The sequence below is a fragment of the Leptonychotes weddellii genome, chromosome 10 (genome assembly GCF_054177405.1).
Source record: "Leptonychotes weddellii isolate Sample4059 chromosome 10, ASM5417740v2, whole genome shotgun sequence".
In the NCBI taxonomy this organism is placed as follows: Eukaryota; Metazoa; Chordata; class Mammalia; order Carnivora; family Phocidae; genus Leptonychotes; species Leptonychotes weddellii.
The window spans coordinates 10,012,994-10,040,102 of record NC_138378.1 but is presented as its reverse complement, the minus strand read 5'-3'; the positions used below and the strand labels follow the sequence as shown (position 1 = coordinate 10,040,102).

Sequence of the window (27,109 nt, the reverse complement as noted above, 5' to 3'; positions counted from 1 at the left end):
GAGTCCCGCATCGGGCTCCCTGCTCGGTGGGGAGTCTGCTTCTCCCTCTGACCCTCCCCCCCCCCGCTCATGCTGTCCCTCTCTCATTCTCTTTCTCTCAAATAAATAAATGAAATCTTTGAAAAAAAAATAAAATAAATAATAAAAAAAAAAAAATCAGCCCCACGCCTTCTTACCCTGATTTATTTACCACCACCTGCTTTACTCTATATTTTGTTTATTGTCTGTCTGTCTCCCATTAGGAAGCTCCACGGGGGCAGGGATTTCTGTGTGTTGCTCACTCCCACACCCTGTGCCTGGCGCTTCATAAGCCCTCAATCAAAAGATCTGGAGTGAGTGACTAAATCTTCCCGTCCTGGCCTCTGCCCAGCTAACCAGTCCAGCTCTCCTTCACTCAAATCCAGCCACCCTGGCTGCCTGTCCTACACGCTCCTACCTCGGGGCCTTTGCCTGTGCTGTTCCCTCTGCCCGGGATGCTTATCTCCCAGAGGCCAGCACGACCAGCCGGATCTCCTCGGTGAGTCTCCCCGGTCACTCTGTCTGATAGGCTTCCAGGCGCTGCCTAGCCATCACCTTCCTTCACTGCACTAGGGCTGGTGGGAGTTACGTTATTGATCGTGTCACTCCCTCATTGTTGTCTCCCCTCTACGCCGTAAGCTCCATGAGACCAGGGTCCTCCAGCAGCCTGCACTGCGTCCCTAGCACCCGAGGACAGGCCTGAGCATGGGGCTGCCCCCAGGACATGCTTGTGGGTGAAGTGAATAAGCAGGAGCTAGCTCCCTGTGTGGCCTCTCACAGACGAGACCCAGCCGCGGTCTTCAGGGACATGTGGAGAGGAGAAGCAGGCGAGGACAGAGGACAAGCATTTTAAGGGCAACAAATGGGGTCCTTACTTGAGGCCTCTCTTGAGTGCTTCAAAGATCTTCTTCACTTGCTGTGGCTTGGGGTCCGGGCAGACAGACCCCTTCCGCAGTGTGCCGTACATCTTGGAGGATTTTGCAGGCATTCGAGACCTCACCGAGTTCCCGTGGATGGACTTTCTGTGAGGAGGGAGGAGGGTCAGAGCAGGGATTTTGGACAAAGCCCTCCCCGGGGGCAGGCACTTGGGGATCAATGGTCAAACCCCAGGCTGTCAGGAGGCCTGGCTGAGTCCCACCCCATCACCACCAAGCCGTGTGGTCTCAGGCAAGTTGCCAAGACCCTCCGGGCCTCAGTTTCCTCATCTGCAAAATGAAGGCTTGCATTTGAAGATTAAAAAAAGACGAAGAAGAACCAGACATGAGAAATTAACACAGTGAGAAATACACTGAAGCAGCCCAAAGGCCAAAGCTTTCTGCTCAGTGTGCTCTGTCTATACGGGCAAACAAGCCCGGAGGCCAGATCGTGGCCTGGGCACCTGTTGGCTTTGTCTGCCTGGGATCCATGCCCCTCCGTCTGGAAATAGCACCTCAGTTGTCCTCTGGGGTACCTCCCTAACTCTGCTCTTTATACATGTGGTTTGGAGGGAGGTAGCCTGACAAATCACCACACACACACACACACACGCACGCACACACGCACCTGCACACACATACACGGCATTCTGAGGCAAACACATATCCCAGGCCTGGGTTAGTCCACAGACTCCACTCCCCTGGCTCAGGGAGAGGCATGGGACACAAATCTGGCCAGTAACCCTGCCTGGATTTTGGTTCCAAAGTCACAGGCAAGAAAAGAGTTCTTTCTTCTGGCATTGCTATTCTGGGGGAACCTACACCTGGAACTGCCCGCCACGTCCTTTGCATCGTGTAGGGAGAATGAAACTAGCGCAGGGAGAAGCGGGGGGAGGCAGGCCAAATCCACACGACGATGAGTTCCTGGATCTAGCTATGCCTGAAGCTAGACCTGCCCATGGAATTTCAGTTACAGGAGTCAGTTGGTTCTCCTTTTTGCTTAAGCCTACTGGAGTTGGGGGCGTGGGTTGAATGATCCTAAGAACTGATGTCTCCCGGCAGTGACAGCTGTGTCTCTCAGCCCTTGAGGGATGCACCCGCGTTTCAGGAGTGACTGCAGTCGTATAGGGTGAGGGTCCCCTCGTCCCAGGTCCCAGTACGGGGCTGGCTTTGCTGGCGTCTGAGCCCCTTCTAGAGTCCTCTGATCCTATGCCTTGTCCCGTAGGTGCAAGAGCAGGGCGGCTGACACACTCACCACCAGGCAGACCTCAGTCCATCCTCTAATAAAGACACTGTTTCCCAGATGCCCCTGACACCAGGTGCGGCTTCAGGACTCCCTTCTCACAGAAGAAACAAGGGCGGAAATGACACTCAGAGTAACATCTGGGTCAGTTTCTTAAAGGAGCCGCTACCCTTTCTAAGTTCGGGGGGTGGGGGGGGAAGGGGGGGCAGGGGGGAAAAGAGAGAGAAGAGAGAGGTGCGGGGGAGGGGGAGGAGTAGAGGGAGAGAGAAAGGTGGGGGGAGCATGCACAAAGTCGGAGGCGGGGAGGGGTGCAGGGGAGAATAATCAGTCTTATTTAAGTGCCTGTATTTGGGGGAGTTTCTTTGTCAAAGGAATTTCACCTCTACACTAATGCACAAACCGAGCCTCAGTTACTTCTCTGTTAAATGGGAAAACAACAGACCCTAAATCAGAGAGCGGTGCTGAGAATTCTGTTAGACGCCCGGTCTAACATTTGGCACAATGGAAACAGTAGGTGCTTGGTACATGTTTGCTACTGTTACAATCAGCACATGCTAACTGTATCATTCCCTGCACCCACAGCCTGGAAAACAGTAGGTGCTCAGTAAAGAGTGAGCTGAACGGGATGAGGGAAATACAGCGTGACGTGGGGACTAGAGAGCAGGGACGTCCAGGAACCCAAGGTGCTCAGACCTCGAAGAACAGGACAAGGGGTCAACCCTAGAAGCGTGTCCTGAGTCGGGGGACAGAGTGAGCCAGGGAGGAGAGGAGGATTGGGGTCTGGAGAGCCCGGCAGGGGGCAAGCAGGACACAGCTTCAGCTCCCTCAGCAGGTCTGAGGGGAGCTCCCTGGCACCCCAGGAGGCTCAGCGGGCAGCCAGGCTGTAGATCCAGCCCCACCAGACCCTGCCCAGTCCACACACACACACACACACACACCTGCTGTTGCCTCGAGAGGAGGAGCCATCCCGGCCACCGCTCCGGCTGGGCTCCTCGCCACGGCTGCGCAGCCACATCACACACCAACACACTCGAAATAGAGACACCAGGCCCTGCCTGGATACTGCAGCAAGCAAGGATCTGGGAGGATAAGGGGCCTCGCCCACCTGGGAGCCTGTACTGTCTCGTGAGACACAAGCTCCTGGTCAACCACCCATGTTCCAATCCCAGCCCGAAGTCACAGGTACTTAACATACTGGAGCCTCAGTTTCCCGATTTGTAAAAAGGACCAACCCCATGGCGCAGTCATGAGACAGTCATTCATTCAGCAGATGTTTACTGAGCACTAACTGCACACCAAACAGCACTCTAGGGGCTGGAGGTAAAACAGTGACCAAAACAGACAAAACCCATGTCCCTGTGAGCTGCCAGGCCAGCGGGGGGCGGGGGGGGGGGGACCACGGGACAGCCAGCACAGGCTCTGGAGCTAGATGCCAGGGTCTCTATGGAAACCCCACTTACAAGCTGTGTGACCTTGGCTAAGTTATTGAACCTCTCTGTGCCTCAGTTTTCTCCTCTGTAAAATGGGCACCAGGGAAAGGGTTGCTACATGAGAGTTGCATGAGTTAACAAATGGAAAGGGCTTTGAGTAGTGCCCGGCAAAGGGTAAGTGCCATATACCTGTCGGAGTTAAATAAGAATAAACATCAGATAGTCCTTAGTGCCAAGGGCAAAAATAAAAGCAGGATGCTAAATTTACATGGGGGTGAACAGGGAAGGCCCCTCCAATCAGCACTGGGCACAAAGCCTGGTCCATCAGCGCTGCTCATCCCTTACCTGCTTTTGCCGTTATTCATACGTTGTATGTCAAGGTACACTTTGGGAGGCCCTCGAGAGGGCTGTGCTCCCTCCTCCCTCACCCTGCCTGAGGCCACATCACCCACCTCTTGGAACAGGCCCTCCACAAAGCTGACATCTCCAGGCTGCCAGAGACGGGCGGGGCTGCAGGCTTCAGGGAGGTGGGTTTCAGACCGGCTAGGGGCCCTGGCCGGGCGGGAGGGCAGGCGGGGTAGGCAAGCGACTTTGAAGTGGGGCTGCAGGAGCCCTGCTCACCTGCCAGCTCCCGGAGGTCCACAGTCCCCAGGAGGTGGGTGCCCTTGGCCGGGCCCGCCGCCATCTACCTGGAGACCTCCTCAGCCTCGCTGCTGCAGCTGAGCCTGGCTCCCGGGGAGGCCCGGAGTTCGGGGCTCTTGTCTGAGGTTCCACCGGGCAGGCGCGGGGCCCTGAGTGCTGGCTCAGCCGGGCAAGGCGGTGCTGTATCCTTTGGGTGGCGAAATCAGGCTGCGGGTCTGGCCCAGTGACACAGCTGCGGGGGAGGGAGCAGCCTCCAGGGGCGGATGTTTTACCAGCTCGGGGAGGACTCAGTCAATGTTAAACAGCCTCTGGCATGCCAGACGGGCACGTGTGTCACCCAGGGGCCCCTGCCCTCACGTGAGGCCACCGGGACGGTCCTTCTGCCTGGGGTCGTCGGCACACACTTCGGTGCCTGGCTGTTGCAGGTGCGGGATCCGGAGGCAGGCAGTGGCCATGGAGCAATTATAGGACCAACTGCACACATTTCAGTCCAGGACCCAGTGCGCCAACGGTGTAAGCTAACCTTTCCCCCCGCGTCTGGTGGCACTGGGCGGGCGGGGAGGATGTGTAACACGCACAGGGCACGCGCCAAGGTTCAAGGCTCTCCTGGGCTAGCCCGTTCCTACAAGTGGCTGCACCCCTAACTGCTCCTCTTTCTCCGGGCTCCTCTCCTTGAAAATCAAAGGCTACTGCTCAGTTTTCACCCCCACGTGTCCCAGCCATCCCAACAGAGGAATGCCCGAGGTGGGTAGGACAGTGGCTCCTAGCTCAGAGGGTGCCCTCCTGACAGCCTGGGGGAGAGCTGACCTGGCAGAGGAGTGGCAGGAGGGGGTTAAGAGCAGCCACGCCTGTGAATGGGGGCAGAATGGGATAGCATCAGGGCCTGGCCCTCTTCTTCCTCTCCCCACCTTATTACATATGGCCTTATATTATATTACTATATATGTATTCGATATGGCCTTAAAATAGCAATCATTCACACCTTAGTGTAAAATTTCCCCACCAGATAGATCACTTCCTCAAGTGAATTCTTTGGTTATGGAATAAAAAGCCACAGCCAGAGTCTAGGGGGTTTCAGGTGCCAGGACAGGGGTGGGGTTTAGGGACAAAAAGCATCAATGAGCCTCGATTTCCTGCTCTCCTCTCTGAGGTTATTTTTGCCTGCCTGCCTCGGCAGTGTGGCTGTGCTTCAGCCTGGTTGGATTACCTGAGAAATAAGGCCAGAAGGTTAGGTCTGAAACCTAATCTAGGCTGTCCAGCCACAGAGCCAAGGGTCCAGACTCCTGGGAGTCGGACAGAGACAGGAAGTTAAAAATAGATGTGCTGGTTCCCTGTCCTCGTGGGCAGCTTCTTCCTCACCCATGGACCAGGGGGCCGAAGAGACTGAGGCCAGATGGTGGTCACTCAGGGACCTCAGGACCCACCCAGGCTGGGAGTTCTCCAGAATTCCCTGAGCGGGGGATCCTCCAGGAGAAGGAGCCCCCAGGAGAGGTCCAGCCATCAGGGTCATCTTTCTCGAACCAAGATGCAGACCTTGCCGGACGTGATCTTGTCCTTGCTGATGGCCGATGAGGCCTCGTGGGACAGGGTCCGATCCCCTCTGTCCTCTTCCCACCCAGAGTGCTGACCCCAGAAATCCCGGAGTGGAGCAGCAAGAGGCCAGGGGCCCACCTTGGGACATTATCTGGGCAGAGTTCCAGACTGGGGCCTGCAGGAACATTCCCATGGATGCAGGAAATCCAGAGGCCCCCAAAGGCCCAGCAGGAGGACAGATGCAGGCAGGACCAGGCACAGAATTCAAGAGATCCAGTGCAAAAGAAAATGAGGGGCCCTTTATTTCAAAACACATTAAGGATTTCGAGACGGCAACAGCGGAGCCTTACATCTGAGCACGGGGCCCTGGTGAGCACACACGCGGAACACTCGCGCAGCTGGTCTTGGCTGCAGGGTCTGTGGAACACCCCCCTCCAACCTGCCCGTCACTGCAGGAACAAAGTCCCCACTAATTCTGTGTGAATTAGAGAAAGGCCCCCGCCAGGTGGACAAGCTGCACACCAGGGCGCACAGCTTGGGAGGGTTACATGGCTGGATGACCCCTTCGGCTGGGTGACCCGCACAACTGTCCTTAGCAGCCCTGATTACAGACCCCGTGGGGTGGGGGCCCTAATGAAGCCCAGCAGAGGCAGCTGGGGAGTGGTTCCATCAAGGAACATCCTCATTCCCTGGCCAGTTTACTTAGCCCCTCTCAGCAGCACTTATGGAGTGCCTACTGTATGCCTTCCGCACAGTGGTACCCACACTTTCTCCTCTTGGAGGCTGGGAGTTGGGTGGGGGGGCACCTGGGCACTCGCTCCCTCTGGGAATTTCCATTTCTGGTGCTTCAGCCCCTTCGGAGGCTCCCCTTGCCCTAAAGATGTCCTCACTGTCTCCCACAGAGCCCTGCAGTCTTCCCTCTCTCACTTCTATCCCACAAGACAGCCACCCACCCACTTTCTGTGCCTCAAAACTCATCCCCACCTCAGGACCTTTGCACTGGCAGCCTCCTCCACCTGAAAGACTTCCCCAGCCCCGCCCACTGTCTGCACAAAATAGGCAACTTTTCTCTCTGGCCTTAAACGTGCCGCTGCCTCATTGAGAGCCTCCTCTGAGACCCCTGCTGCCCTCCCACAGCCCCCTGTTTTAATTCGCTCACCGCACTTGCCACCAGCTGAATCCATCCTGATTACAGTTTGGCTTCTTGTTCACTGCCCTGACAGGAGGGCGGGGCCTGGGTCTGTCCCCAGAGCCTGGAAGCTGGCCTGGGCCGAGTAGGTGCTCCATAAATATTTGTGTAATGAACTAGGGATTCCTAAGGGTGTGTCCAACTGGGACACTCCAGGATTTCGGCCCTGAGGTGCCTCTCCCCCCGCAGGTACGTGCTGGAACTGAGTGGGCAGCTGGGAGAGCCTGACCTCAGGGGCCAGGCATCACTGGGGATGGAGAGGGCAGCTGTGGAACCCCAGGGAGGAGCCGTAGTCTGGGGCTCAGGTGGTCCACCCCAGGACATGACGGTGAAGCCAAGGCCCAAAGGAGATTAAGCAGCAACTGGCCAGGTAAACAGGAGTGGGAAGAGAGGCCCAGGTGGAGGACACTGCCTGCACTAAGGCCTGGAGGGGAGAGAGGTCACTGTGGCAAAAGCAGAGGATTTAAAAGGAGGGTGGCCAGCCGGATCACGGGGAGCCATTTGTTCGGCCACATGACAGGACTGGATTGTATTCTAGGTGGATGGGAACCTGTGGAGGGCTTCAGGCAGGAGAGGGCTATGACGAGATTTGGTTGTTGACTGACAACCTGACCAACCAGGTTCGGAGCCCCGCTTGGCTGGGAGTCCTGCCTGTTACCACATTGGCTCGGACAGGCAGATATTCGGGTCCCTCAGGATGCCCGCAGGACAGCCCCACACCCCAGGCCTGCTAGCCGGCAGACAGCACCCCCAGGCTTGCACCGTGCCTGCTAGGAAGCCCAGGACCAGGTGGTGGCCCCAGGAGTGGAAACGAACCTTCCTCCTGGGGATTACCTGCAGCTAGAGGAAACACATGGAGAGCCATGAACTCGTGTCTGGAGGGTCCACACTGACCCCAGGCCCATCTCTGTAGAGGCTGCTCCTCTTCCTTCGAAAATTCCCCTCAAGCCCCCGCCGTGCACCAGCATGTGTTGGCTGCTGGCTGTGTGTCACCCCATTGTACTCTCATGACAGCTCTGTGGGGGAGGGACACTCATGATCCCCATTTCAGATGAGGAAACCGAGACTCAGAGGTGAAGTCACCAGCCCCAGGTCACAGAGCTGGGATGGGTGGCCCCGCGTCCCATTCTGTCAAACAGGAAGAACATTCTATCCTAACCCCACCCCCAGGAGACTAAGTTCCAGTTCTGAACCCGTCTTGCTGTGTGACCTTGGGTGAGCAGCTCCACCTCTCTGAGCCTGTTTTCTGATTGCCACGTGGGCCTGATAAGCTCAGGCAGATCGGACTTCCAGGACCAACTGAGATGATACCCATTCGGGTCTCAAGGACATTACAGGTTTCTCCCAGCACCCAGTGTCACGCACGTACTCACGCACACGCGCGCACACTGTGCTGGGCTGCAGGCCTGGCAGGAGAGCGAGCCTCGGGGTCACAGGCAGCAGAAGACCAACCAGCCCCGCACCCTCCACCGGGGCAGAACTTACGCGATCCTCCGGCTCTGCGCGCTGCTGAAGCCCGCGAAGGAGGCGCTCCGGCCCACGACCCCCACGGCCCCCGCGTCCCCGGAGGACAGGAACCGCAGCCTCACCGACATGGCCGTCACCTCTACGGGGAGAGGACAGGAGAGTCAGCCTCGCACGGCCACCTGGTGAGTGCTGCCCGCGGCCGGCCCCCCTCCACCATGGCCCCCAAGGTCCTTACAAAAGCCGCAGAGAGGGGGCGGCTGGTCCTGTCCCCAGCTGACAGAGGAGAGAACTGAGGCTCATTGAGGTTAGGGAACCTGCCTGGGGCCAGTGGGAGGAGCGAGATTCGAACCCAGGTCTCTGTACTCTGCGCTCAGGTCCTTAATGCCTGAGCAATACTGAGCTGTCCAGCAGGGGGGAGTCTGCTCCTCCTGAAACCTGCCGCCCTCTCAGCTACTCCTCTCTGCCGGTAACCCTCACCCCCCTCCACAAACCCTCACTGAGTGCTGTGTACCAAACACAGTGCTGGAGACATGCACTGAGCAACACAGGCAAAGCCCTCACCTCCAGGGCTCCCAGTCTAGCAGGGAGGCTGATGAGCTACCAGTTAGAGTAGGAAGTCTCTAGCGAAGTGACAGGGGAGCCCAGGGGCTACCTGACCTCGCCATGGAGGAGGCCACCAAGTACTGAGAAGGAAAGACAGACGAAGGGGAGGGGAGGGAAGGGTATCTGAGGCGGAGGGAACAGCATGGGCAAAGGCCTGGGGGTGCAGAGGACGTGGTGTCTTCCAGAAACAGAAAGCAGTACAGTGGGTTGGGACGTGACTCCAGGCGAGGCTGGAGAGGCCAGCAGAGTGCAGGTCATGGGGGGCCTTGGTAACCCCAGGGAACGGTTTGGCCTTGCAGTTGGGCCAGGGTGACTGGGAGCCATGAGAGGGTTTTGACCAGGGGTTGACAAAGCCCAGCTCACAGGAGGCCAGGCTGCAGGCATCCCAGGCCTCCAGAATCCCCGGCTCCATTGCCCCGTCTCTGACCCAGGCTGCAATGAGGCCAGCCTAGAACCCTGGCTGTCTTGTCTTTTTTCCAAACTACCTCTAGGTTCCCTTGGGAATATTGCCCAGTGTCTTCCAAGCACCCAATGAGCAGAAGGTTCTTCGTATCTAACCTAAATCTCTGCAGCTACAGTTTCATACCTTGCTCCTCAGCCAGCGTGGAGTCAGTCCAAGGATTCCAGGGACCCTACTGCCCAAGCCACACCTCTAAACAAGCTCCAGGCACCACCTCCCTCCACCCGCGTCCCGGCATCCCTTCTCCGGCCAGCTGAGTCCAGCGTCCATGCCTTTGCTCATACTGGGGCCTCTCCCCCCTGGAATAACGTTCTCTTTCGAGCCACATCTCCAGCGTCCCGTCCTGCGTTTTGCATGTGGTCAGCCCCTGCCATAGGCCCCACAGCCCCCCTGGCAGATCTTTGCGGCCCCCACGGGCCTCCTCCCCCCATACGTCCCCCACCCACTCCGTGTGTGCTGTACATAGGCGAGAGCTGGAAACAAAAAGAAACCCAGACCTGAGCTCAAATCCCAGCTGTGCCACTCACTGGCTCTGGGCCTCAGTGGTCACAGTTGCAAAGTGGAAAGTCAGAAAAGGACCCGGGAGACAAGGTGCGGAGGGCGCACAGTGCAAAGGGGCCGCTCGGGAAGAGCTGGTTGTGTCCGTGCAGTTGCTGCCCGGGGCCGCAGCTCTGGAGGAGACTACAGACGCAGATGAGCCCGGTGAGCGCCCTCCAGCCCTGACGGGGCGGCCGAGCTGGCGAGTGTTTGCTGAGCACCCACTGTGTGGCGAGCCCCGGCGCCCGGGATCGTCACATGCTGTTTGTGGGTCTGTGAACACCAGCCCTGTTGGGAGCCATTCTCTACCAAGTGCTCGTTGTGAGGCCGACCCTGCGCGAAATGCCTCATGGAAACTCTCTTATTAAATCTCCACAACCCCTGAGGCGTAGGAGCTGTTGCTGACTACGCTGACAGACGAGGACCTGAGGCCCAGAGAGGGGACGAGACTGGCCCAGGAAGCCAGCGTGGAAGCGGCAGAGACACATTTGGAAGCTGAGTGTGACGGCTTGTGGACGCCACCGCTCCTTCCTGTGCGCGGTCAGGCGTCCCCCCTCTAGGAGATGCCCCAGCCCCACAAGGAGGTCCCCAGTGTCCCCACCTGGGCTGGGCGGCTGCCAACCCCGGGCCAGCTCACAAGCGTCCATTGGTAGCCTGAAATCAGCCGCGGTAGGAATATCTGCACCCTGGCTGTTGGCAGGTGCTACAGATCTGCTTTTTGGGGTTCCCCACCCCGGCAGGTTGTTCAACATTTATCAGCACAGCGTTGCCCCACGAGTATCAGTACGAGCTCAGGGTGGCACTGGGAACCTTCTCAAATTCTTGAGAGCCCCCCAGCCAAGCCGGGCAAGGGAATGAGGAGGGGGGAGCAGGGAGGGAGATCACCAAGGTCACTGGTTGGGGCGAGCACTCTGGCACCCGCCTGGAGGCTGGGGGGCTGGAACGCCCTTCCCCAAGCCTCCCTGCTCTGCCAGTTACAGTGGACTGTGAATGGTGACTTCCCTGTCTCCCCCACTAGACAGAGAGCAACTTGCAGGCGGGGCTGGAGTGTTCCCTGGTGCTTGGAAGATTCACAGCACATCCTCATGGGCCCAGAGAACAAGGCCTGACAGGCTGGGGCCCGTGCCCCCACTGTACCAGCCTGCACAGCCCCCTGGTGCCAGATAAGCGGAAGGATAAGGATAAGAATTTCCACTAAGTGCTAGACAGACTCCAAGGCAAGGGCTGACAAACATTTTCTGTAAAGGACCAGATACTAAAGTTTTTGGCTTTGCAGGCCATATACTCTTTGTCGCAACTACTCAGCTCTCTTGTTCTAGTACAAAAGTAGCCACAGACATTACGTAAATGATGAGCATGGCTACGTTCTCATGCAACAGTACTTACAAAAGCTGCAGCTCTTACTGAATGACCCCTGGGTGGCCAGCACTCTGCCCGCTATCTGCTCTAAGGGCCTCAGATCTCATTTAATTCTCCCAAGATTATAGGAAGTAAGTACCCTTCATATCCCCATTTTACAGAAAAAGAAATCGAGGCTCAGAGAGGAGAGGAAAGGACTCATCCAAGGTCACACAGGTAGGAGATGCCAGCGCTGGGATTTGGACCTGAGCATGACAGGCCTTAGAAGCCTGGCTGCTTCATGCTAGGCTACACCTGCCCCCCAGGGGCTGGGCTGAGGACATGCTCCCACCCCTGAGCTAGACCCACACTGAAGGGGAGAGAAGGGGGCCCCAGAATGGAAGCAGGTCATGAAAGACACCTGCCAAGCTAGAAACATAGCCAGCAGTGAGCTGGGGGTGGCCAAGAAACATCGAGCCCCATCCCCTGCAGGCTTCAGGGTGTCCCCGTGGGCCTCTTGGGACCAGCATCAGCTCCCAGTCAGCTCAGCTGCTCCAAAAGTGGGGCCAGCAGCCCTCTCCCAAGGCTCTGATGGGGCTAATCCTGGTGGTTGACCAGTTGACCTCTGCAATCTCACCCCGTTGGGTTTCTTATTGCAAAAGCATCTCCCTTCTTGTGGACTGGGGATGGGGTGGCCAGGCTGAGACCCCTGGAATCTCAGGAGCCTTCAGTGGGTGGCTCCTGACAAGCCCCCATGAATGTTGGTCACTTCTGACCAAGGCTCATATTCCTGACGTTGAATCATTGACACAACAGGGGCACCGACCACTCAGAACAGAGACCGGGCACCTTGGAGACCCCACGCCTCCCCCTCCCCCACGGTGGCTGGCATTCATCCTTTCGCCACTAGACTGTGGGCAGGTCTAGGAAGTCCCTGGGGAGGGACACTCAGGAGGCTCAGGCCAGCTCCAGACAGCCGGCCCTCTGCAGGGCATGAGAGACAAGCCAGAGACCTCGCTGGGCCCCTGGGCAGAGGAGAGAGGCACAGAAGTCATGCAGGTCCCAAACCTTTGATGGCAGACAGGACTGCGTCTTCCCCGCACGTCCCTCGCTGCCTCTCTGGCCGGGCACCCCGGGCAGCGCTCACCTAGACGGATGGCTCGGACACAGCTGGTGAGTGCGGCCGGGGCATGACAGCTGGAGGGGCTTCTCACCCAGTCAGCTGCTCCCCAGACTCAGGCCCGACGTCCTGGGCCTCCGCCCCCGAGGCGCGGTTGGAGGGAGCCCGAGCCCACTCCGCTAAATCCGTCCAGCTCACTGCCAGCCAGAGCCGCCCGCCGGCCCAGGGAACCTACAATTTCACCTCATTTGGAGGTGATGCTTCTAAATTTAACAGCGTGGGCTCTCAGGGCTGGGTGGCTTTTATGCCTGAGTCCCTCACTTAGGGCTCTTTTATATCCGCTCAAATGCCAGGCAGGGCTTTGTTTGCTTATAGGAGTTTCCAAAATAGACCGTTTGGTTTAGCACGAAAGGAAATGGCAAAATAGCCCAGGATGAGGAATGTTGAGTTTATACCTAAGAGGGATGGGCGGAGGAGGCCGCTCTGGGAACCAGACTGTCTGCGCCTGATGGAGGCCAGCTCCCTCATTTCACCGTGAGCGCGCCCAGAGTGGTCACCTGACTGGCCCTGGTGGCCCAGCGCTGAACGGAAGGGCTGTAAGAGTCCACACTCCTCCCCCCGCCAGCACAGTCCCCAGCTCCACGGCTGCAGCCCCCTCCAGGCCGTGGCCTCTCCCTCCGTGGCATGCTCTTCCTGCAGGTCTCCCCTGATGCTCCCTGCCAGCTTTTAGGTCCCAGCAAAAAGGCCACCCCCTCAGAGAGGCCCTCTCCCCTCCCCCTGTTTCAGATCCTTTGGGCAACTCCTAGCCATCCCAAATTGTCTCATCAGTCTGCTCCGTAGTTGTGCGGCCCCCTTCCACGAGTCCCAGCTCCACGGGGCAGGGACTTTCTGGTCTTGCTCACAGCTGTCTGTCCAGGACCTCACCAACCAGGGGGCCCCCCAGAAGTACTGGTTCATAAGTGACTGCTTGAATAAATGAACAATTGAAGGACGTCTCTTCAGAACTGTGCCTTCACTTGATTTGTTCCTTCAACATACATGTATTGAGTGCCTACTGAATGCAGGCACCAGGCTTACGGCTGTGAACTAATCCAGCGGGAGACAGGAATTAGGACATGAAGAAATGAGGCTGGACCGTAACAGGGAACAAGAGGCCTGGGGAGCTGACAAGGACCCCTAACCCAGCCAAAGGAGAGTGACTGGGGAGACCCCTTGGGGGAAGCGATATGTTGAAATCTAAAGGAGGGGGGTGCCTGGGTGACTCAGTCATGAAGCGTCTGCCTTCGGCTCAGGTTATGATCCCAGGGTCCCGGGATCGAGCCCCGCATCGGGCTCTCTGCTCAGCGGGAAGCCTGCTTCTCCCTCTCCCACTCCCCCTGCTTGTGTTCCCTCTCTCGCTGTGTCTCTCTCTGTCAAAATAAAATAAATAAAATCTTAAAAAAAAAAAAAAGAAATCAAAAGGAGGAAGAATTGGCAGAGAGAGAGGATGGGCTGGAAGAGTCTGCCAGGTGTCAGGAACAACATGTGCAAAGGCTCAGAGGCAAGAGATAGGGTCAGTTAGATGAACTTAGTTCAGTGTGTGTGGCTAGAGTATGGAGGGGCTAGTGGGGACCAGACCTTTGTGGGGGTGGGGGTTTAAGCTGCATCTGGGACAAGTAGGCAGGACAGGCCTCTGGCACCCACTGGCTCCGGTAATGGCACCCTCTGAGTTCATTCACTTACTCAGTATGCCCCCCAGCACACCTTGCCAGACAATGCTGTGTCTCAGTAGACAATGAACGAGTGCTTACTGCGTGCAGGCCCTCAAACACGGCACCTCCATCCAGGGGTTGGGGGCAGTCACACTGGGGAGACCTCTACTCCTTTGGCCCAAGGTCTGTGTCTCCTGGGCTAGCACAGACCACCATTTATTGGAAAACTCGGACACCCTGAACGGCCTATACCAGCTTGAGCTGGGTTTTTGCCCTCCGCAGGCAATCCCTGACCCACCCACCCCTTGCTTCCCCCACAAACAAGACCCAGACATTTGATAGTCCGCTGAGAGGGAAAACCCCATAGCCAGCCCACGGAGGACAGAGGCCACGTTAGCTCTGACACCTGCCACTTGGGCTCCCCTTCTCTCCGCTCAGCCCAGTGGGCCCCACTCCTACCGGATGCTTCCAGATGCTTCTCTCCCTGCTGCTAGGAATCTGCTCACCTCTCCTGAGCCAGGGAAGCAGGCCCAGGGGGTCTGCATGTGATCTTGAATAAGTTCCCTCCCCTCTGAGCCTCTGTCTCCCTGTCTGTAAAGTGGGAACACTGGGCTAGGGTTCAGGGTCCCCCAAGCGCAGGCCACTCTGGGCCAAGTGAGGAATTCACAGTAGACACCGCGACTCACTTGCCTTAGTCCCCTTTCTGTCCTGGCTCCCCAGCAATCTGATACTTGTCACCCCCCTGTTCAGCCGAGCACAGAGCTGGCCCCAGGCACAGGGTGATGGGCAGGAGAGGGAGGAGCTCAGATTTATTCAGGTTTCTTGTTGAATTTCTTTTAAGGTAACCTCCTATTTAGAGCAAACTGTCTTCTGTATGATATAAAGTGGGTTGTTTTTTTTTTTTTAATAATAGCATATTTAAATGAAGAGTAATGGATTTGAAGGACAGTTGGTTTAAGTAGAGCAGGTAGGAACCCAGCTTCTTGGCAGCCCACATTTCTGGGTCCTACCATGGAAATAGAACCAGGAGCCGGGGGGAAGGGGCGATGGGAAACCCAGTTGTATCTCTGCAGATGGCCTGATGGAGAGCCAGATGAGCAGACAGCACTGGTTTCTAGTGGACGAGAAGAGCAAGCAGCTCCTCAGGGAGCCCTAACTGTCCCCCCAGAGTTCATTGTCCCAGGGCTGCAAGGCAAATGGAAACTTACTGATGGTTCAAGACCAGGCATGGGAGTCAGGCTCCAGGATCCAAGAGGGTCCCTTCCCTCAGTTTATCACACAGTCTACGGCTTCCTGTGACCTTCCTGCCCAGGGCAGTCCTGTAAGATGTCCATGACCTGCTCCAGCTCAGGCCCGGAGGCGCAAAGGGACCAGTCACGTGGGTGGACAGGTGGGCCATCTCCTCGGGCTTCACAGCGCACCTGTGACCATTTCACAGATGAAAACCCTAGGTGAGGCCACAAATGGCCAAGTGCAAGGGAGAAGTTCAGTAGCCCAAATGGCTCAGCCACAAGGAGGAAATATACGTGGCCATAAGAGTTGGGAATATGATTTTGAGGAATAATGACATGGGAAAATATAAGATGTTCAAAGTAAGATGTTGAGCAAAAAGACCAAGAGGTAAACTATATACGACATGGTCTCAGTTTTATTTTTGAGATGATACCTTACCGATGTTTTGCAATGGACATGCATTCCCCCATAATTAGAAAAAAAAATGTTAATTTGAAGAAAACAGAAAACATGGTTACCATGTCCTTGATTGCATAGTAATTAAGCTGCAGGGCTGACTGTACATCCTTCTGACCTAGAGAATGTGGCTTTTCAGGATGAACCTGGGGTCAAAGGAGAAACTTTCCAAGAAAGAAAGAAAGAGAGAGAGAGAGAAAGAGAGAAAAAGAGAGAAAGAGAGAGAGAGAGAGGAAAACTTCTTTTTTTAAGGCCCGCAAACATTATCTACACTCCCAGCTAACTCCACTGGGCTTTTATGAGGTAAAGATGACTCATGAATTTCTGTGAAATATCCAGAGGGTGTTTGGACTTAAATGGCCCCCTCACTGATCTGATCACCATGAACATGCTCCCATCACATGCTCTTATCACCCCCGTGCAGCCCGGGGCACTTGGAGGAGACGGCAACTCTTTGGGGAAGGAGCCTCCTGGGGCCACCATGGGGGGTGAGAGTGTCTGTGCAGCTGGGAGCACATGGCTGGGAAAGACAGGGCCTGGATGCAAGATAACAGAGATGGGGAGACAAAAGCTGATCCTCTGGGAAGCACCAGAGGGGCAGCTGAATCCCCTCTCAAATGCTGCCTCCATGCTGGTCTGCGGCTGGAGGGCCAGCTCTAGAAACAGGCTGGCTGAGGGGTGCCTGGGGGGTCAGTTAAGCACCTGCCTTCGGCTCAGGTAGGAAGGAAGGAAAGAAAGGGAAGGAAGGATAGAAAAAAGAAAGGAAAGGAAAGGAAGAAAGAAAGAAAGAAAGAAAAAGAAAAAGAAGAAGGAAGAAAAGAAAAGAGGCTGGCTGGGAGGACCCGAGATGGAGGGATGGTGTAGACAGACCCCTCCTGGCGCTGACCTCATTGGCAGGTGGGGGTGAGGCCAAGCAGGGGTCACTGTTCCTGGCCAAGCACCTCTGTTTGGTGTCAAAAACCTAGAGCAGTAACGTTGCTAATGAAAACCAGCAGTTTGAGAACACTTACTGTGTGCGCAGGCCCCGTTCTGAGAATTAACTCATTTCATCCCTGGTACCCAGAAAGTCTGGCCTCCGTGGCACTCTGGGCCCGCTGAGTGGCACCCCTTACTGTATCCTGGGCACTGGGCTGAGAGCTGGACACACGGCATCTCCCCACAGCACCACCCCCATTTTACAGACCGGGAAACTGAGGCTTGTAGAGCTGAAGTGGCCGGAACTTGCAAGGGGCAGCATCATGTCATCAATAATTCACCTTCAAACACGTGTGTGGGCAGTGTGCCTCTGCTGTGTGCACACCTCACCCACACCCTGGCCGTGACCGAGCAACGCGTGTGGGACCCTACCCAGAAGCCCTCACCACACAGTGGGTGTGGGAGGGTCTCAGCCTCAGCACCACTGACACTTTGCGCCAGATCATTCTTTGCCGTGGGGGTCGTCCTGTGTGTTTCTCACCGCTGGGGAGCAGGAGGCCGGCCCCCTACAGTGTGACAACCGAGGGTGTCTGCAGACACGGCCACGTGTCCCCTGGGAGGCAGAATCGCGGCCGGTGGGAACCACTGGGTCAAAGGCGGCACTTCCACTCGGCGCTCGAGGGCTCGTGATTTAGCATCGTGGGCGTTAGGGATCATTTCCATGGCTGCAGGTAGTGGTCGTGAAGGGACTATATTCCGTTGGCTACAAATATTTGCGGCTTTTCACCCCCACATGAATAAGGCGTGGGAATCCGGGGCGGGGGGGTGGCCCAGCAGCCCAACAGCTTCAGAAGGGGCCCTGGGGCCGGAGCCTCTGCCACCCCCACCCCCCATGTGGGCACCTGCACACGCCCACCTCACACCAGCCGGGATGTGGACAAGGGCCTGGGGATGTGGACAAGGGCCTGGGGCCTGAGAGTGAGGGCTGGAGCTCGGAGGAGAGCTTGGTGGCCGCCCCGGGGCGCTTGCTGTAACCTCAGGGCTCTGCATGAGACTCGCCTTCTTTGCGACCCCCGCCTGGCAGCGGAGAGAGACCCAAAGGCAACCTACTCGTTTTATCCAAAAGACCCCGACCACTGATGAACACACACTGGTTTGGGTCCACTTAACACAGGCAGGATTCAGATTCAAACCCGTGGGCCTCCTCGGCCCGCCACCCCGCACTGGATGAACTGCTCGAATTCTCCACAGTCAGGGACACAGACCCTCCCCCCTGCTCCCCGACACCACTGGACCTCAGAGCAGCCTCTCCTAACCTGGCAGGGGGCTGAGCCAGAATGTCATTCCCGAGGAGCAGCTAGGCACCCTTCCCTGGGCCGACGTCATGGGGGGTGGGGGGGGTGGGGGGCTTGTGCGCGGGGCCCACGGAAATGGTTGGATTACTTTTAAAATCAGAAGGTAAGAAATGAACTTGTAGGTTAAACAGAATGTTTTATTATATGGTATCGTATATGTGTTACCATTTACATATTAATAGCATGTATTTTTTTATATAATTCATCCATCCTTATACCAATTCAGTTGTAACATACACGATTTAATATTTCTTTTGGAGGAAGAGTCCCGCGAAAGCCAAGGTGCTGGGGGCTCAAGAAAGTCATCAGGGACCCTGCGCTTTGCCCTCTGCTAGCCCTCCCTTGAATGGGTCTGCCTCCAGAACAATGCTGTTACTCTCACCCACAGACCCCCTCTCCTGCGCCTTCCCCACCCACACCTTTCTTACACAGACCGAGCAAGCCCATCTGGCCTCCCTCCCCCTGCTGGGGGTCATCCTCCACTCTCCTCAGCCTCGCCAGCCTGGCCAGCCTAGCTGAGACAGAGGGGCCCAGAGAGCCGGGTGGGGGGCCTTGCGCTTAACCTGAATACGCTCTTTTGACCCTCACCAAAAGGTTATGCTTTACGGCCCACTTTGTCCTGTTCTGGCCCTTAGGATCTAGAAGTTCCAGCCCAGGCAGCCTGGCTTCCAATTCAGCCTCTTAACCACAGGCCTTCACTGCCTGCTTTCTGGAATTGGCGGGGACTTTGCTGATGTCATTGAGCCTTGGAGCCACCCCTACCCCCAGGCTCTCACTGAGCACTGTTTAGATTCTCCTCTTCTTGGAGGGTTGGATCCCTTCCTCCTCCCACCTCACAACCATGTTGTTCTGTGGGGTATGGGCAAGTGGGCTTTTTCACCCTCCTTTCCCTGATTCCTCATGAGATCGAGAGTATTCTATATGCTCATTATCTTGGGGTCTCCTCTTCTGAGACTTGTCAGTTCATATTCTTTTGTCCCAGTTACCTAGCTTTTTCTCAGTGACTTCTAGTTTTCTCCCAGCCCCTCACTCACCTTTTATCTTGTTCTTAATGATGTGTGTGTGTGTGTGTGTGTGTGTGTGAGTGCATGTAACAGAAGTTCCAAATATTTATGTGACCAGATCTGTCAACATTATCCTTCTATGTTGAAAGAGTTTGGAACCTGCTTCCTGCACCTCTAAGATTAAGTTTCTACTCTGTAGCCCACTGAAATCTAGCTCCCTGGGTGAGAATTTTATCTTCCCAGACAGCCTGTAAAGTCTGCAAGAGCATCTCCCTCCTCCGTAGAGGGCCTTGGCCAAGAGATTGCGAGGTCTGCTCTGCTTCTCAGAAACACCCTGAATCAGTCCCCTCCTTTGCACCCCCCTCCCCCAGGGCCAAGCCCCTCTCACCTCTCTGGTCTTCACTGGTCTCTCTGCCTCCACCTGGCCCTCTGCCCCAACCTGAAAACCAGAATAGCATTTAAAAATGTCCATCAGGTTTCTGACACCCCTCCCCAGGCTTGCAGCTTCTAGACGCACCTAGAACTAAAATCTCACGGCCGGAACTGTACCCACAAGGCTCTGAAGAGAGGCCTCGTTCCGGGGTGCCTCGGGATGGAGCCCAGATAGGGACGGTCAAGAGCTCCCTACCCACTGCCCAGGAAGGCAAGAGCACCTGCTGTGCCCCTTTCTCACCTGAAAAAAATGAATCACAACTGGATCTTGTTCTAGTAAAGGCAGGGGGCGGGGGAGGACTTGCGAAGTCTTCACACAATCCGTCCCATTTCCACCCATTCTCACCCAGCCTGGAAGGCAGAACAGGAAGAGGTGTCAGCCCCTCACCCTGTTTACAGCTTAATGTTGCGGCTCAGAGAGGGCAAGTGGTTTTACCACACTCACACAGCCAGGGGGCCGGGGTGGGTGCAGAGGTGGGCAGGAGGGAAATATTGACATTCAAACACATTTTGAGCACTTGACTAGTGAGACGTGAGGAGATAGGCTGAACAGGGACCTCACTGGGGGACGCCAGGTGGGCGAGGGGCTAGGGCTGTAACTGGGGAGCCCAGCGGGTATTAACACTTCAAGCTCACCCACCGAAGTTGTTCATGCACCATACCGTCCACACCCCGCAGCTGCCTAACCCGGCCCCTGAGTCTGGATGAGGATCCGTGGCCCGGTGGTGCGGAGTCAGCCTCCTGGAATGCCCGAGGTCCCCCGCCAGCTGGCACTGGGACTCCTCCACAGGCACGTGGGCTGGTCGAGGGGGACTGTTTGCTGATGGAGCCTGTTAACAGCACTGGAAATGGTCAAAGGTTCACCCAGAGATGAGCCATCTGGTCATCCCAAGATAAACAATTTACAAGAGACAAATCAAGCCAGCCTGCTGTTTCGGTTTTTCTTTCGACAGTGAGATGTGCAGTTTCCTTCCCCTCCTGGTGCCAACTGCAGAGACAGAGGCTGTCCCAGGCACCCCGACCCCAGCTCTTGTGTCATCTCCCTGGGACAGGGGGGCTGGAAAAATCAGATTTTTTACAACTTTTCTTGCCCCATCCTTAGGACTGAGTGACTCTATGTCAGATGGCTAACCCACATGGTAAGGAGAGTGGATTTCCTCCCAAAGGAATAGCTTTATTTTTCTAGAACCCAAAGTCTTGAATTTCCAGAATCTTCCGCCTGAAATCCATTTCCGGTTGGAAGAAGACCCCTACTGGCCTCCCCAGGTATTGCAGCCCTGCTCTACCAACCACTACAAATGCCCACAGAGAAGAGGGGCTCTGTTCTGGATGTTCAGAGTGAAGCCAGTGGATTCCCAGGCATGCAGGATATGTGTGTGGCTTAACAGCCTGAAATAAACAGTTTGTGCTGGAACTGTGATCCTGGAGTTTCCAAAAATTGTTGCAAAACACTCCAGGCAGACTCTGGAGTTTATGAACTACAAGCTGTTTATCAATTAATTCCTTCTTTGCCAAACATTCTTACTTGGCCTACTGGGAGATGAGTTTGGTGGGAATGCATCTCCAATTTTGTAATGAAAATCACCAGGGAAAGAGGGCTCGCTTTGCAGAGGCTCATGTTACAGAAGATGTGGCGGGAACAGGTGGTTCCCATACGGACGAGGCTAATACTCAGTTCTGAGCTCATGTAATAAGGAAGGGGACCTCTGGGGACTAGGATGTGGGGACTCTGCGGTAATCTGTGAGCTACACATCTACAGATTCACAGGGAGGGTGAGGAGTGTAAGCCTTGAGGCCAAAAAAACCCAACAAGTCCCAAGTCCAGACTTTGCCTCTTGCCAGCCGTGTGACTTACACATGTCACTTATCCTCAGCCTCACTTTCTCCATCTGGAAAATAAGAGATCGTTGACGTTACCTTCTGTGACTTGCTTTACAATCGCAAGACCGTGCTTTTTTTTTTTCTCTCTTTGTCAAAAGGAAAAACCAAACTATAACGTATAGTTTTGTCTACTGCTTTGCGCCCCAAGGTTAGAGACCTGAGGAAGTATATCAGCTTTCTGGGGCTGCTGTAACAAAGTAGACCATAAACCGGGTTGCTGAAAGCAACAGAAATGTATCGTCGTGCACTTCTGGAAGCTAGATGTCCAAAATCAAGGTGTCAGCAGGGCCATGTCCCCTCTAAAAGCTCTAGGAAAGGGTCCCTCCTTGCCTCTCCCAGCTTCTAGTGGTGGCTGTCAGTCCTCAGTGTCTCTTGGCTGGCAGTTGCCCCTCTCCCGTCTCTGCCACGCAGCCTCGTCCCAGTGGTCTCTGTCTTCACAAGGTGTTGCCCTCTTGTTATAAGGACACCGTCACTGGACTAGGGCCCACCCTAGTGACCTCGTCTTAACTTGATGACATCTGCAAAGACCCTATTTCCAAATAAGGTCACATGCACAGGGACAAGGGGATAGGACTTCAACAGATCTTTTGGGGGATTCAACCTGTAACAGGTAGAAAACACGGTTTCATCCAGCAGTTTAAGGAGATTCTGGATGTGTCAAGGTGGGCCCCAAGCATTGGTGGGTGGGAGAGAAGACACTAGTTCAGTGTAAGAAAGCACAGAAATGTGCTTGCTGATGATTGACAGCTGGAGAAGGGGAGGGCTTTGGGGGATGGGAGGGGACAACACACGAAATTCTCCAAGCAGTGAAATTTTAGGATTGGGATTCTTAGATTTACTTTCAAGTGTGCTCCCCCTGGCTTCCCGTTACCCCCAATTCTGTAGACTTTCTCTCTTCCTGATGACACCCCATTTTCCTTTTGAGGACTTAGTTTTTGTTCATCTGCTGTAGGTCTGCTGGGCCTGGCCCAGGAGCCCCACGGTCCCCTCGGCAAGGACAGGCACAGAGCCACACCAGGCGAAGCGGACACGGCCTCCCTGGAAAAGGAAAGCGGGGGCAGGCGGACAGGAGAAGGAACACACTGAATTTCATTCATCCCGGCTCAGTGGGGCCCAGACCGGAATGTCTGCTGTGAGCCCACGTTGGGTTGTGGAGCTCTTGGTTCAGGTCCATTTCCAGGCCTGTGCGCACCCCCAGTGACCTTCCGGGAGACCCCCTCAGCTCAAATCAGCCGGATTCTTTCACACGGGCTCACAACACATATCTCTAGAGTCCAATCTCCCAGCAGGCTTGTGTCAGCAATACTTAGGAAAAATGAAAGAATCGGAGCAGTGTCCAGCATGGGATACAAGGAAAAAAGACAGCAATTTCAGAAGAGCAGAGAATTTTTAAAAATTAACATGTCAGCACAAAGGTATCCAGAAGAAATGTTAAAACCCTCAAGAATCCTTAGGGATCGTGGGGGCCATGGTCCTGGATTTCTCACTGGGGTCTCAGGCCTTGGTTTACAGATTAAAGGCGGGTACACTGCGGGAAGTCTAGAAGATGTGAGCATCCGGGGGGCTGACACTGGGGGCATCCAGATGCCTGGCGCCCACTGACACAGGACACTGGTGACTGCTACCTGACACATTGCCCCTCCCCCCGGAGCGGGTGGCCCCCCGCTTTTGGCCCGCGCACCACAACCTCGGCCAAACCACCTCCCCCGCAGTGAGGCTGGGCCGCTGCCAAGCTGGGCCCTTCCTGAGCACATGCTGTTTTGATTCTGCGCCCCTCAGACTTTATTGGTTTCTCCTGCTACATGAGGTGAGGTCTGCCCAGCCCAGTGGCAATTCCTGTAAAAGCTGGAGTTTCGATGCCCCAGTGTGGCGCGTTGACAGGGAGGCTCTCCCCGAAGGCTGGACTGGCTGGAAATGATGCTTCACCCCTTCCAAGGATGGTGATGAGGTCTGAGGGTTCTAAGGGGAGTCAGGGGTCCTGTGGGCGCCAAGAGCCCTGGGCTGGGGGGTCAGAAATCTGGGCTTCTGCCTTTGCTGGGCTAGGTAGGCGTTCCTCTACCCAGATAAAGGGGATAAAGCACCATCCCACCGCATGGCTGCTGGGCTCCAGCAGGATTCCAGCCTGAAAACCGTGAAGCTCTAACTGATGAAAGCAAGTACCAGTATTGCTGCTATCCTGATCTCTGTTACTAAAACCTAAGATCTTCTGTGGGCAGCAGAATATTAAGATGATCCCAGTGACCACTGATCCTTCTCCTTGGAGTGGGGATGGAACCTGTGAATACAAGGGGGTATGCCTCCCGTGACTGTGTCACCTTCCGTGGCAGAAGGGAGACTATCCTGGGTGGGCCTGACCTGATCCGGTGAGCCCTTAAACAGGACTGGCTCTTCCAGTCCAAAGAGGCTTGAAGTAGGAGAGGGATTCCGTGTGAGGGAGAGTCTCCATTGACGGCTTTGAAGATGGGGGGCCATGTGGCAAGGACTAGTGAGGGCCTCTAGAAGCTGAAAGTGGCTCCACCTGGCGGCTAGTCAGGAAGCAGGGCCCTCAGTCCTATAGGCACCTGGAGCCAAATGACCCCCACAGCAGAGTGATCCTGAAAGTGGATTTGTCCCCAGACCCTCTGGACGAGAACTCAGCCTGACGGATACCTTGAATCAAGCCTTATAATGCCCTCAGCAGAGACCCCAGCCACACCAACTTCTGCCCTCCAGCACTGGGAGCTCATAAATGGGGATTGTGCTAAGCAGCTGGGTTTGTAGCAATCTGTTACATAGCAGCACAAAACCAACATACTCCGTCAAGCAAGCCTTAAAATGGAAGGCTCCCGGTGCACCCAGGGGTTGGAGATGAGGTCCAAATCCTGACCATACAGCTCACTGGCTACGTGATGTTGGCCACACCACCTCCCTCACCTCCTGGGAACCTGTGTGCTCATCTGTAAAATGGGGATGGAAAGTAAATGTGTGTGAAGCATCGGAGCAGGGTACGTCGTAAGGACGCGTAGTAAATGCTCAAGAAACAGGAGCATCGTATGTGTTAATGATTAGACATCAGCTGATAGCTAACAGTGCACCTGTGGTCTTCAGAGCCCTGTCCCCCACACAAAGGACATGGGAATGAGCCCTGACCCAGTGTCCTGGGAGTTACAGGACCCATGGGGAATCAGGACCCTGAAAGTCACAACTTTGGAGACAGTAGGTGGGACTGCGTAACATCCTTAGCCGGCAGAGAGCCCAGGTATAGTTCCATCCTCAAGATCCCCTTTGCCCGGGCTTTTTTAAGGATGAATTCTGCCGCTCAGCTTCGGTCTCCTTCTGTCTAAAGGAAGCCTGAGCACCTGCACCCCAATGTTTACAGCAGCAATGTCCACAATAGCCAAACTATGGAAAGAGCCCAGACGTCCATCAACAGATGAATGGATAAAGAAGATGTGGTCTATAGATACAATGGAATATTACTCAGCCATAAAAAAAAAAAAAAAAGAAATCTTGCCATTTGCAACGACCTGGATGGAACTAGAGAGTATTATGCTAAGCAAAATAAGTCAATCAGAGAAAGACAATTATCATATGATTTCACTCATATGTGGAATTTAAGAAACAAAACAAGAGGAGCATAGGGGAAGGGAGGGAAAAATAAAACGAGATGAAATCAGAGAGGGAGACAAACCATAAGAGACTCTTAATCATAGGAAACAAACTGAGGGTTGCTGGAGGGGAGGGGTCGGAGGGATGGGGTAACTGGGGGATGGACATTAAGGAGGGTGTGTGATGTAATGAGCACGGGGTGTTACCTAAGACTGATGAATCACTGACCTCTATCTTGGAAACTATTAATACACTATATGTTAATTAATTGAATTTAAATTAAAAAATACAAAATAAAAAAATTTGAATAAAAAAAATAAATAAAGGAAGCCAGAGGCCAAGGCCTTATCCTTGGAAGAGGCTGACCCTGGACCCAGGGAGACAGGGGGGTCCAGTGTCCCAGTTCTGTTACTGACACATGTCCTCACCAACCCTACTGCATGCCCAAATTCTCCCAGTCTCTGAACCCTACAGCCCCGCCGCCTGCCCCTGTGGTTCTCCCCCATCCTCAGAGTGGTCCCAGGCCCTCGCCACCCACCCACACAGCCACACTCCATCAGTCCTCCCGCCTCTCTGTTCCCTCGGACCCCAGTTTGGCAACACCAGGCGGTGGAGACCACACATATCAAATTAAACGCCCCTTGACTGCTTCCCCCAGCAAGTCAAACCCACAAGGAGCTGCCATATCACCCCCACTAGGATGACCGTCCTCTAAGGCACGGACAGCAAGCGCCAGCGAGGGTGTGGAGAGATTGGAGCCTCGGGCCCCACTGGCCGGGACGGAGCGCGGATGGCCCCTTTGGAAGACAGTTTGGCCCTTCCTCTAGGGGTTCAGCAGAGTTACGAGTCGGCGGGGCAATTTTCACTCCTCGACATGCACCTGGGAGAAATGAAAACACACGTCCACACAAGACCCGCACGCAAACGCTCCTAGCAGCGTTACTCTCTGTAGCCAAGAAGCCAAAACTCCCCAAGTGTTCGTCAGCCAACGAGTGGGTCGTGCAACGTGGTGTATCCACACAACGGGATAGCATTCGGCCATAAAAGAAATGAAGCAGTCATATATGTAACACTGGAGATGAATCTTGAAAACACGATGCTGAGTGAAAGAAGCCAGACATGGAAGGCCACATAAAATATGATTCCATTTCTATGGAATGTTCAGAATAGCAAATCCATAGAGACAGAACACAGATGAGCAGATGCCAGAGGCTGGGGGCAGAGAAGGATGGGGGCGCTGACTGTTCATGGGGACGGGGCTTTTTGGGGGGGCAGCGGAAATGTTCTGGAATTAGGTGACAGCAATGGTGGCGTAACTTTGTGAATATGCTTAACTGTACACTTTAAAAGTGTGAGTTTTAGGAGCGCCTGGGTGGCTCGGTCGGTTAAGCGTCTGCCTTCGGCTTAGGTCATGATCCCGGGGTCCTGGGATCGAGCCCCGCATCGGGCTCCCTGCTCAGAGGGAAGCCTGCTTCTCCCTCTCCCTCTGTCCCTCCTCCCTGCTCATGTGTGCGCTCTCTCTCTCTCTCAAATAAACAAATAAAATCTTTTAAAATAATAATAAAAAAATAAAAGTGTGAATTTTATGGAGTTATATCTCCATTTAAAAAAAATAGGTTGGAAAAAAGTCTTGCTGGCTTCTCACTAGCTGCCTGACCTTGCGCAGATGACGTGGCCCGAGCCCCCAGATCCCCATCTGTAGAATGGGGCTGTAACAACAGCTCTACCTCGTGGGTCTGCTGAGATGACCTAAGAAGACAGAAGAGAGCAGTGCTCAATGAAGGGATGTTTTAGAATTCGTGTTAGGATTGGTCACTGGACTAGATGAATTGGGGGTGGTTTCCCAAGGGTCTGCCTGCTCCAGCAACTCTGCTCCCTTATTCACATGCCACCCGGCTGATTTTCCTGCTCTTTCCACCTGCTCTACCTTTGCGCACGATGTTCCCGCCGTTCCCTGCAACACCCTGCGTGTCGTTTGTGGGCAGGTCCGAGCTTGCCCTTGCCTTCGGGCATGCCCCCGGCAGCCCCTCTTCTGAGCCCCTGGCCCTGATCCACCCTCG

General features: G+C 55.2%; 1 protein-coding gene across 1 annotated transcript in view; it reads right to left on the bottom strand.

The window, feature by feature from the left end:
* Positions 1 to 27,109, bottom strand: part of RIPOR3 (RIPOR family member 3) — a 76,739-nt gene that overhangs the window by 24,568 nt on the left and 25,062 nt on the right. Inside the window, exons 2-3 of the mRNA XM_006731858.3 lie at positions 8,455 to 8,575; positions 894 to 1,040 (exon numbers count right to left, since the gene is read on the bottom strand). Coding sequence (XP_006731921.3) covers positions 894 to 1,040; positions 8,455 to 8,575 — 268 coding nt within the window. The remainder of the gene's footprint in view (positions 1 to 893; positions 1,041 to 8,454; positions 8,576 to 27,109) is intronic.